Source organism: Rhynchophorus ferrugineus, unplaced genomic scaffold (assembly GCF_030347505.1).
Source record: "Rhynchophorus ferrugineus isolate W39M unplaced genomic scaffold, kcgeb_rfMv2 rfM3, whole genome shotgun sequence".
Lineage (NCBI taxonomy): Eukaryota > Metazoa > Arthropoda > Insecta > Coleoptera > Curculionidae > Rhynchophorus > Rhynchophorus ferrugineus.
Genome location: NW_027472582.1, coordinates 61,369,107 through 61,381,619, shown reverse-complemented (window position 1 = coordinate 61,381,619; position 12,513 = coordinate 61,369,107). Strand labels below are relative to the sequence as shown.

Here is a 12,513-nt window from a genome sequence, read left to right as displayed (position 1 = left end):
TTACATATAATTAACATTATAAAATACTTACAATTTAAATAACAACTGGAAACCGCATCTCTGTTAAGCAATGCTCTTCTACATTTCGGTTTGTAGGTATCCTGTGTAAAATGTACATTACAAGCCCTTTTGCTCTTATTTAAGACCTCACAAGAGATTTCCATCAGTTTTTCATTATTTATTGCTAAAAGCCATTTCTGGCATAGAGCAGGATCCCTAGAAAAGCTGGGTATTTTATTTGAAATGGTACTACATCCAGGGACGCAACACCTGAGATGTCTTAAGATTTAAACAAATCATTTTAACTAAAAAGGCACCATAAAAACACAGTTAACAAAAAACAATATTTAACACGTAAGTTTATAAGTTTTAAGTTTGCTTTGTCAGACATGTTAAAAAATGCTCCAATTCGAAAGAGACGCTTTCAAAAAGCTTTGTCGAAAAAGTTTAAACACACGTACACTATGTCTACTTATTTTTTAGAATAGTCTTCTAAAAGCAAAAAGTGTCAAAGTTCAGCTTTGCTACCTTTAATTTATACCTCGAGCCACCTAGCGGAAAATTAAGAAACTAAAACACCATCGCATGCGCCCATTTAAGATACCCTTCTAAATGCTCAATATTTTGTGATTACAATCTTTTTTCTATGATTGCAGTTCACAAGGCTCAAGTTCTGGAGAATCTGCACGTGCACATAAGGGTTTAGTTTGCAACGTTGCCAGTGGTTGAAAATTATACGTATATTTGAAGAATATAATATTAATAAAATAAATTATCTTGAATACAAATTAACCTAGTCCCCCTTGAAATTCGGTTAAAATGTAAGTTTATTGGTATATTTTCTATACTATAATAAATGAAATCTGAAATGTTTCTTATAAATATGTTGAATTTTAAAAGGAAAAAATAATACAAATATGTAAGATAACAAATATAATGTATTCGTCAGTATATAAAAACAAACATATACTTATATTTACAATTATTCAAATATATATTTTAGTGGCAAATTCTAGATGGTCCCAGTCAACCAGTGACATCAATTAAATACATTATCTGGTTTCTCATCATTTTGGAACGGAATGGATTGTTCAAAGATATTCATCTGTATTGTCTTTCTTAGAAGACTTTTTCTTTCTAGTAACAAATAATTTTCTCTGAGGTACAATACTGTTCTTCATATTATCTTCATATTAATTTGGCTGAGTGCTTCTTTTATATAACATTCTACAACCTTTAGTGGTGATTCAATTGTATCCCATTGTCACCCCTACAAAAAATATCTATATTTACCGAAACAATTCGGTACCGAAAAAATATCGATATTTAAAAAAAATATCGATATATCATTTTCCATATTTTAAAAAATATATCTATATATCGCCGAAAAAAAATATATCGTTAATTTTTAGAAAAAATAAAAAATAGTGAACTATTAGCCTAAACATTTAAAATTATTTTAAAAAAATATCGAAAAACATCAATTTTAAAGGTTTATAAAAAATTATGTTTAATATATTTTGAAAAAATATCAAAAAATATCGGTTAAAAAACATATCGATATATAGACCAAAAAATATCGACCCAAAATATCGATGTTTTTTTCACAAAATATCGATATATCGATATTTTTTCTGCATCCCTAATCCATTGCATTTTTAATTGCCTCAAGTTGTTCGATTGTAATTCGTCGAATCCTGCCTCTCGATCGCTTGTAAATGACAGAGTCGCAAAATTAGGCGGAAATTACCGAAGTTTACCGAAAGCGGGTGGGATTCTCCAAAACTAAACACTATTTTGCAGTTCTCGCTTTAAGACTTATGAATAATTTATTTTAATTAAAGAACTTAATGACGAAAAATTCAACAATTATTTTCGACTAAATCGTGATCAATTTAGAGAGGTGCAAGTTAATAAATTATGGTTTAATGCTACGAGGTCCGTTGACATTGAAGAAAAACTAGCACTATTTCTAAGGTAATCCATTTAATTAATTAGCAATTAATTTAACATTGTTAACAAAATTATTTTTTTGATAAAATATAGTTAAAAATACTATCTGAATTGGCCGCGTTGTTTTCTTGTTCCTCATGAATGTTGCCAACAGGGCTCAAAAGTGAATTATCCGAATAGGAATACGATGGGCTCGAACTTGTGCTGCACGATGAAGAGTATGGAAGAGTATAGTGTAGCAGCGGTTGTTTGTGTCTAGGCTGCTGCTGAATATGGTTGAGCTGATGCTGGACAGCATACGTAGAACTGCTCAGTAATTTGGCCTCGACCGTTGAAACCGTCTTGAAAACGCGGTTTTTAACAATGTGCTGATCTAAGGATGACATTCTTTTAGTTGATTGGTACATTGACATAAAGAAGTGAAATAGGGGATCATTTTGTGTAGATTTCAATTCATGTAACATGCTTTTTCGCTTTTCTGTTCTTGCTTTACCGCTTTTTTCACGTCGCTTCATAATATCTTTATATAGGGCAGTGATTTTATCTTCTTTAATCTTTTTCCTTAATTTTTTTTGGGTTACAGTTGATGCCGGAGTCGCAGCTAACGTCGAAGGCAACGTTTCTGGAAGTCCATCTGGTTTAGCTTCATCGTTTACGGTTTCGTATTGCGTATATAAATAATCTTCTTCTACATTTACATTTTCTTCAGAATCTTGGATTGCTTCCGTATCTTCTCGGAGGTTTCCTTCTCTCGATCTATTGGCCATGTAAGGCTGCAGAAATCCCATCTGTTTTTGAAATTTCCATTCCTTAATATATTCTACCGCAGATCCATTTTTAAGATATCTCTGTTGTCGCCGGATTGCGTCTCTTAGTGAATGTCTGAGTTTTTCCCATAGAGTCTTTGCTTCATTTCCTACAACAATGGATTAATTTCAGAGCCTTACCAATACACAATTTTCTAAAAAAATCTATCAATATTTATAAGAAGACCATTTTACAAAGTTTGAGGACTTTTAATAGTTATTTATATACCAAGTGACTTAAATGAATGTTTGTTCATGAGAAGAAAATTTAACTCAATTTAAGCAAACACACAGGGTCAATGAGTTAATTTATTCGAATGAATAAACATTTTTTAACTCATGTGGTGTATACAAATTATTGTCATTGTCAACCTTAATCAATATTGTAGCCGGTTGAAATTGGTTAAAATAAATAAGCATTTGTAATTTTTTGTCATCCGAAAAAATGTTTACAAACAATTCCTAATAATTTTAAAAGTTGTTTTATTGTTACCAGGTACTTGGCTACAGGAAACAGCTACGGAAATACTGCATCAAGTTACAGAATGGATGATCGAATGGTGTCTAACATTGTGCGCGAAATATCTGAAGCAATTTGGAAAGTAATGCACCCGATATACTTGCCGGAATCCTCAGCAGAAGAGTGAAAATCAGTTGCCGTTAGTTTTGAAAGAAAATAGCGTGCTTTTTCCATTGTACTTTCTCGTACTTACTCGCTATTGGCTATCGTCGACCCTAATTATATTGCTGTTCATGTAAGAGCGCAAGGAAGATTTAGTGATGGAAACGTTTTAGGAATAAGCGTTCTAGCAGAGAAAATGTGGAGGCATACTTTACATCTTCCAGCACCTGCCACTTGCGGAGCCAATACCATACAATCTATTCAAATAACAGTGAAATCACGTCATCAATATGTTTAATGTATTACCTGTCGTAAATTGTAAATTAGACAATATTATACTTCACATTTTATTCTATTTAAAAAGAGCTAAAATGATGTCTGATAAATTTGGACATGTAATTGAATCAGCCTGCAAAAGTCGTCCGATGGTCAAATAGACACAACAGACTGCGTACCTAGTTACAGTTACTTCGAACAGGAACGAAATAATGGAGGACTCCTCTTGCAAGTAAAATTCGTTATTTTTTTTATCATTTTTACTATTAAATACCGTTGTTGCTGCGGTTTTTATTTAAAATATTTTTAGGGTTTATTGCAGCTGCACTGAAGATTAGTATGGACACGGTCACTGAAATATCTCAAAAAAGAAAAATATAATCTTGGATCGACCGAAAAAAGACTGTCCTTATACGAAAGGTTGGTCACCCCCTCAAGAGCCAAGTTGGTCAGTTGATCAGCTTGATGTTAGCTCTATCAGTCATCAAATATATGAAATGTATAAAAAGGGTGAGTAGTGATTTCAATATAACATGATTTAATACAAATATTTCAAAGGAAACTGTTAATTTGAAAAGTATCCATAGAAAGCTTAGAGATACCCACGAAGAGGTCGAATGGAACTTCTAGACATTGCATCTAAACGAATGCAATTTTTAAAAGCATATAAAACAATGACACTTATTATTTCAATATGTGTATTTAGATGAAACCGAAAATTTGAATATTTCAGAATGGTCACTCAATCACTCAAGATGATAATAAATATGGTGTTAAGAGAACAAAAGTTGATGGAAAAAGGTAAACGTTAGAATAATAATTGATTAGGTTTTATTAGCCATAACATTTCGTAATAGTCCATTGCAAATATATTGTTCTTCATGCTGGAAACAGGAATGGTTTATAATACCTTCGATTTCGATGAATTCGATCAGACACATTGAAGAAGAAATTGACAAATGATGGACTCGTGAACAAATGTTAGATAGATTGGAAATAAACAGCCCAGTTATTCGCTTGAATAAAACTTTCTGAATATGGGATTATAATTCAATACTGACAATTTTCAAGACCGAGTGATGGCAGTGGAAACAAGTAAATGTGAGTATATAATTAATATACGGTAACTGTAGGAAATCCTATTGTAGAATGTGAAAAATGTATGTGCATAGATATGTGTGCGATTATTCAGAATAAACATGAGCATTTGGTTAAAATGTGTGATCAGGGAGGTAATAACTGTTTTGCAGATATGGCAAAATTTATTAGGGTGAATGCAGTGACTAATTCCAGTTTTATCAAGAAATATGTATACAGGTAGTAACAGAACAAACTTAGAAGAAATATGGTGATACTTAAAATTACTTTAGGACACTGAACTGAAGAAAACAAGAACAAAATGTAAAATGTAAATATGCTATCTAATAAAAGTAGAATACATTACTTGAATGTACTGTTATATTGTTAATTAGGTGGATTAGGCTTCCTGGCATTACTCATAGTTGGTACGGGAAAGAATTTAATATAATAAAACACAACTCTAACCTACAAAATATTATAACAGCATAATTAATTGTAGTTTTAAATCCTTAATAATATATGCATTAGATGTACTATAATGTTAAAATAAATTATGATAACAGCATTTTTGTTTAATTATTTTATTTAGATTGGAATGTTGTACGTCAAAGCCAAAATGAACCAAAACTCGGAGTTGATGCGGCAACATTGCGGCATTTTGATGTCATCAATTCAGATGACGTAAATTCACTGTTTTGTTGAACGGATGTGTCTATGTGTTGGTAGGCGATGACGCGTTCCCATTATGTGAGAATTTAATGTAACATTATCCAAAACGTAGCGTCACGAATGGTTATGAAAATAAAGTCTTTAACTATAAACTATCCCGAGCGCGCCAAACCGTTGAATGCATTTTCTCGGTCGTTGCTCGCGTTTTCGCGTTTTTCGGACACCTTCTGAAATTGAAGTAGAAAGTGTCATTAATGTTGTGAAAGCTGGTTCTGTATTCCACAATTATTCAAGGAGTTAATCAGTACCTCGAAGTGAAGACGACGGGAAAGAAATAAGCTTTTACGATTAGACAGAATTTTACTTATTATTCTAACTCTCCAGGGGCGATACCTTGGCAGAGGAAAAGTGTTATTCGAGAAAAATATTAACATACACAATGTATATAAAATAAATAAACATACCACTTTCCATGCCTATTTCTGTGGCGATTTCCTTCCATATTTTAGTTTTGAGTTTTGTCTTCATGTAGTCTACATGACTTGTATCGTACAAAACTTGTCGAATCCGCACAGCTTCGATTAGTTTTTCTTCCATTTTAAACACTAACCGAAAAACTGCGACAAGAACGCTACATCTCGCAGGAACACGTTAGCCAAAACTGCGTCACGGCATGCTACGAAGCAATATTGCGCGATAGCTATCGTTCACAAAAAAATCGTACCCACAAAATCTCGCCGTGACTCACGCCACGTCACCTCACTACAAAATAGGCAGGCTTAGAACGCGACCTCCTCTGTATAGAACTGTAACCAAGTTGGGCTCGTCCGTGTCACCAGAGGGCGCGCACATCGGGTTTATTTACTACAAGGGGAATTAAAAAATAGGTTTAAATTTATTTATATTATAGGAGGTAATTAAAAAATATAATTTTAATAAACTATATTATTTAAATACTAGTTAATATTTGTTTAATCTAATATGACAACTGATAACTTATTTTCTAATTGTAAATAATTACTGCCTTAAATATTATACGCTAAAAAACTATAAATTAAAATAATGTGTCCAAAATATAATTTAATTTATTAAAGATAGTAATTATATGTTACAATTTTGATTTGGAAACCTTTACTTTTTTATGTCTTTTTTATCGGTTTCGCGATACAGAATTTTTGCCGTGCAACCTTCACATTTAATTAATTTTAATAACTTTGGGGCAATAAAACCTGACATATATGTTCTGATATTCTTTGCTATTTTATTTTTTTAATAAGATTTAATATATATACGAACTGTTATGGAAAGCATGGATGATAATGTTAAGGCTGTTGTAGATTTGTTGCCAGTTAACAGTTCCGTTGCAAAAAAATTGCGTAAGTTATCCAAACCTCCATCTGATATATCCTCTTCCAGAAGAGAAAGAAAAAAAATTGTTGATAATCAGGCTTTTGAATGCCGAAACGAAATGGTCAGGCCAGGTATCAGAGAAACTACTCTAATCCCGTAACTTCTAATATTTCCAAACTATCCTGCTGAAATTGTCTGATCAATACGATTTTTTTCTTCTCTAATAATTTTAACCAATTATTTTTAATTAACAACCAATTTAAATAAATACTACATACAATATTTTATAAAATGTATACTCATATATACCATGTATACTTCTAATCGAAAGAATGAAATCTGTCATATCAAAAATACGTCAAATCAAAAGAGAGAAATCTGTAGTTTTTTTATCGACTGCCATCTAGTGACATGGACGAAAATGAAAATCCTGCTTAGAGGTGTACTAGAGATGCAGAAAAATTTTAATATAGATTATATCGATATTTTCTTTAAAAAATATCGATATTTTTGGGCTATATATCGATATTTCTTTTTAAATACTTTTCAGAATAAATTCAATACAATTTTTGATACACATCACTATTCTTTAAGAGATTTAGAAAAAAAAAATATTTTTTAGACTAATATTTCAAGATTATATTCACTATAACATTTCAGTATTTTTATTTTTGCTTAAAAATTTCCATATATATTTTGTAAAATATCGATATTTTTTATTCCTTTTGCAAAAAAAATTCGATATTTTTTTTTCCTCCGATATATCGATATTTTTTTAAAAATGTAGAAAGCGATCTGTTGATATTTGATCGATTAATATTGATATATCGAAATGTGGCCAGCATCCCTGAGTTGTACCCATTTAAGTTTGTTTATTTATGTTTGCTTTGTGCACCTCACTAATCAGCGCCCAGTTTTTTCAATAGTATACTATTTAGTCACTAGCGCTGAGCTTAGTCGAAATAACCATACTAAGTTTTAATTTATCGGAAATATTTTTATGTTACTCACTTTAAAAATTCAAAATCCCATTGTTTCAATGCTATATAATAATTTTTTTATTCCAATATTACTGCCCATCAACATATTATTTATTCAATCTACAACACCAAAGATTCTAATACTTCCTGTATTCGAATGTTCTATTAATAGTTATAATCGATATATTTCGATATAATACTTTGATTATCATTGCCCGCAAGGTAAACATGGCATCGATTTCTGTGGATTATTTTAATAATTTGGCAAAATTTTTAAAAATACCTTTGGGTAAAATTTCTATTAAAGATAACGTATGTTTTTTTGGGTGCTTGTTTTTAATTTTGTAATTTACTTTATTTTTCAGGTATGTATTCGAACACATGACAATAAGACAACTATAGGTGTAATTAATATAATTTTTTCACTGTTGAAAGAATCAAAATTATGTTTAAAGCCTAATAATCACTTAGATGAGGCACAGATGCGACAGTGGTTAGAATACACAATAATATACTTAATACATAATAATCAAAATCTTCACTCAACATTTAAGGTTAGTTAGCTTTCATAACTATGTTGATATTTAAAAATGTCCTTTTTTTTATTGCAAAGGATTTAAATGAACACTTGGAAACAAAAACTTACCTTGTAAATGAACAATTTTCTATTGCTGATGCATTCCTATATTATGTTCTTGTAAAAACAATGGTAAGTAGACATGTTTTAAATATGTAATATACTAATAAATAAATTGCTTTATTTTAGATTAATTTATCCCCTCTAGATAAGGAGAAATACATACATGTTTCAAGATGGTTTGACAACGTTCAACAAGATTCTACCTTAAGACAGAGTAATAATTTAATAAATTTCAACACCAATTATTTAGCTACCTTGGTCCCGGCTAAACATTAATAGATCAAAGTGGAATCACCAGTAATATTGAAAAAACCAATAGTATTTATTGTTTTAATTTAAAGCAAATAAAAGTAATCTGGATGATTCATTGAAGTCTTAATATAATACGCATATTTAACGTTGAACTATTCTAGACATTTCTACATCACCAAAATCTGTTAAAAATTTACTCTCATCTTTATTTTAACCATTCGTTACCCATAAACAAAAATTTAAATATAACAATTTCTAGTACCAACAATATAAATTAGATTATTTTTATGTTTTAATTAAATATAGGAAATAACTAAAGCATATTTTTAATACAAACTAAAGTTATATTACAGTAAGGACTAATATTTTACAGTAGCAAAAACTTCCAATCACAACGTAAACATTCTCTAAAATGTGCTTTAGACAAAATTGAAGTCAATACTGATAATTATCCTCATTCCATATAATAATTTATGTATCTAAATAAATAGTTCAGGAAAAACTAGTGGTAAGTTTCTCAGCTGTTGTTAACAAAAACTTACATTCCAATAAATGTTACATGTACGGTATAAAAAATATATGTTTAAAAAGTGAATGTACAAAGACTAGAGAACATTTTGTTATACAAATCAATTAGTTGTTAACTAATATTTGCACATTAACCGTTTCATAAATAATTTTTAAATTCCAGGAACCATTTAAAATAGTCCTTTACAAATAATCATTACTACATCTTTCAAAGAGATAATAACAATCATTTTGAAAATAAAATAAGACATGATAAAAGATAAACATTTATATAGTTTTTTTACACTTCAGTCAACTTTAACGACACTGTAAATTTTCCTGATGAACCAAAAGCAAGCAAAAAATCCTATGGAACCAGTGAGTAAGTTGAATAAAAAGACCATAATCGTGGTATATCCGAAATACAAAAATGCAGAAGCTGCATCTTCAATTTGAAGTTTGGTATAGAAATAATAGCAACAATATAAGAATAAGTATATAGCTGTAAATCCGGAAGTCAAATAGGATCGCCACCACCAATGATAGTCTTCAGCGCATAAGTGGAAATAACAAAGGAGAATAGTTGTTTCAGCACAAGTTATCACAAGTATTATGAACACCAAAAACAGAAAACCAAACATGTAATACATTTGCGAGGACCAAATGGAGTTTAGAATGAAAAACAATTGAATAAAAATGCAGCCAAATGGTAACACGCCTCCCATAATGATTCCTGGTAATGGCTGAGTGTATACCGACTGTTCTGGAATTAGGCGTGGTATTTGATTAGTACGTACTGGATGCTCAATAGTGCGTTTACTGAATCCAATGAAGGCACCTACGAACGTTAAAGGTACCGAAACTAACCACCATAAGGCCAATAAGCCAACTAGGGTACTGAAAGGTATGGCTGCGGAACTACCTTTAGCCCATAAAACTAAATTCATAATAAAAAATAAACCAAAGACTATACCAGGAGCTAACATTGAAGTTAACAAAATGTTTGACTTCCACTTTTCACCACCAAAGCTTTTATAAATTCTAGCAGACACATATCCAGCTGGTGAGCCTAAAAGAACGTACAAAACCATCGCACATGTCATGAGTGCACCTCGGTTTGCTGGACTTAAAAATCCCAAACATGCAAAAGCTAATGTAACAAGAGTCATACAAAATACTTGGACTCCTGATCCTAATAACACAGACAGTAACATCCCTTTGCGTGGTGGCCTAAATACATCGCCATGAACCAGCTTCCAGCCAAATTCTTCCTGTAAAATTGACAATTTAATGTCAGTATATACAACCGATAAAAAGAGATCTTACCTGTGCATCTTCGCCATTATCAATTTGATTATATCTGGCAATATCTTTATATAATGTTCTTAATAAAATCATTCCAACCATGCCCGATAAAAACAAGACAATAACAAGAGAATTTAAAATACTGAACCATTGAATATTTGGGTAAGGCATAGATTCCAAAATGTAATCCCATCGGGATGACCATTTTACTGTATTATCTTGTATAAAAGTTACAGAATACGTGTAAGTAATTTCAAACTTTTCATCCTTTCCAAGCGGTTTAGGTGGAAAACGTAATAACTTTGAATTGGGCCCATCACAAGTACCACTGAAAAACAATAATTCAATTTAAAAAAATTAATAATAATTAAATAATATTATGAATTTACACATCACTTTATAATTCTAATATTAATATGTCAAGTAAGATTTTATTAAACAAAAATCCTTATATTGCTTATCAATTATCTAATATCAAAAAACAAAAAAATTACTGCTAACAGAGTTATCAAATAATACTTATACATGTAGCTACTGAGATTTTCTGTTTGTTTAGATATAAAAAGATCTAAACAGGTAGAATATTAATACCTAACTAAATTTATTTTTTGTCAAATAAGATATACTTACGCAGAATGATCAACACTTCTCGGTGTTACTTTTACTGATATTATACGTCCACCATTACTTCCAAATTGAGATCCCCAATCTTCTTTAACACCTGAATGATAAGTAATTCGAAGATCTACATGGTTGAATATATAATATGCATCTTCTTCTGCCATTTCTGGATCACAAGTTGTACGTTTGTTTCTGGTATAGCAACCCATTTTAAACCCAGTTGTGCAATAAACTTTACTGTCTCTTCTATTATCACTACAGTAAGTGACAGGCATATTGTCAACGATCCAATGATGTTTATAACTTAGACTAATGCCTTTCCTTAATGTAGCTAATAACATGTTATCTGTTTTATCATTGCCTTTATATTCCTTTTTACAAACGTCTACACAACTAGAGTTTTTCATGAACTCAATTTTATAAGGTGAGGGTCTTATTCTTTCACCAAACACAACCTGTCCTAAATTTTCTACGGGTGATTTAGAATCAGGTTTAGGTAAACAAAAATCAAAATGATTATATTCATAAGGTATAACAGACTCTTCTGTATTTAATCGATTAACATATAGTGTCACCTCCGACTGTAATATAAAAATTACGTATATAAATTATATTCCTGAAATAAGTGACAACTTACCTGGCAATCTTTAGTCTCATCTTCTTTTTTACAATAATTTACCGGAGCCAAACCTGGTAAATAAAAACAATGGACATAAATTATATTAAATAAGAGTAAAACCAACAAATTCAACTTCATTTTGTACATTTTTAGTACGGAGATAACATGGATTTGATATCTACTGAACGAAATTGCCTTAAAGGATTTCGAACGAAAATATATTCCGAAACCGGATTAACCAATAAATTTAGACAAAATAAGTGTTCTTTTAGTTTTTCAGTTGTAGGCTATAAAATAATCGAAACTCTAAATTGTGAAATTGTAAAATATTTAAATTAAACACCGACTAGACACGTTCATATTGACAATTGTTCTGTGTCAAGCTGTCATCACTTGCTTGGTCATTAAGCCCCCTATTGAACTTTAGTTATTAATTCAATTAAACGTTCATTATGATATTCTTGATCTAATACATCATAGCATTTAAAGTAATAATATATGTCTTATAATAATTTTTATAATTATTTATACAGCATGTTACCCATATATTAATTATATAGTACTAGTTCTATTTAGCGATTATTTAAAAATAATGCCTATAATTTCTATTATTCCAAATAATCATATAATGTCTGTTTTTATTTATCGATATATTATGTCGCTTTAGACATTCCTACAGTACTGTTGCGTTGGGGTATCGGCTACCAAGAAAATAACGATATATCGTTTTCGATGTTTAAACAAAATATATCGATATACGGAGAAAAAATCGACTTACAAAAATATCTTTATATCGATATATCCTTCAAAAAAATGTTGGCAAAAAATATCGA

General features: G+C 30.4%; 3 protein-coding genes and 1 pseudogene across 3 annotated transcripts; 2 read left to right on the top strand and 2 right to left on the bottom strand.

The window, feature by feature from the left end:
• Positions 1 to 1,969: 1,969 nt before the first annotated feature.
• LOC143192594 (uncharacterized) lies at positions 1,970 to 6,192 on the bottom strand. The gene is made up of 2 exons (XM_076398029.1): positions 5,871 to 6,192; positions 1,970 to 2,869 (listed from the first exon to the last, which is right to left on the bottom strand). Exons 1-2 carry the CDS (start codon positions 6,001 to 6,003, stop codon positions 2,025 to 2,027), a joined length of 978 nt encoding a protein of 325 aa, XP_076254144.1. The 5' UTR covers positions 6,004 to 6,192; the 3' UTR covers positions 1,970 to 2,024.
• On the top strand, positions 3,099 to 5,707 carry LOC143192699 (uncharacterized; annotated as a pseudogene).
• A 1,712-nt stretch (positions 6,193 to 7,904) lies between the features above and the next one.
• Positions 7,905 to 8,739, top strand: AIMP3 (aaRS-interacting multifunctional protein 3). Its single transcript, XM_076398030.1, has 4 exons — positions 7,905 to 8,048; positions 8,102 to 8,290; positions 8,350 to 8,445; positions 8,503 to 8,739. Exons 1-4 carry the CDS (start codon positions 7,965 to 7,967, stop codon positions 8,650 to 8,652), a joined length of 519 nt encoding a protein of 172 aa, XP_076254145.1. The 5' UTR covers positions 7,905 to 7,964; the 3' UTR covers positions 8,653 to 8,739.
• Positions 8,740 to 8,951: 212 nt separating this feature from the next.
• On the bottom strand, positions 8,952 to 12,245 carry TM9SF2 (Transmembrane 9 superfamily protein member 2). The gene is made up of 4 exons (XM_076398008.1): positions 11,699 to 12,245; positions 11,071 to 11,642; positions 10,462 to 10,768; positions 8,952 to 10,406 (listed from the first exon to the last, which is right to left on the bottom strand). Exons 1-4 carry the CDS (start codon positions 11,825 to 11,827, stop codon positions 9,444 to 9,446), a joined length of 1,971 nt encoding a protein of 656 aa, XP_076254123.1. The 5' UTR covers positions 11,828 to 12,245; the 3' UTR covers positions 8,952 to 9,443.
• Between the last annotated feature and the right edge of the window lie 268 nt (positions 12,246 to 12,513).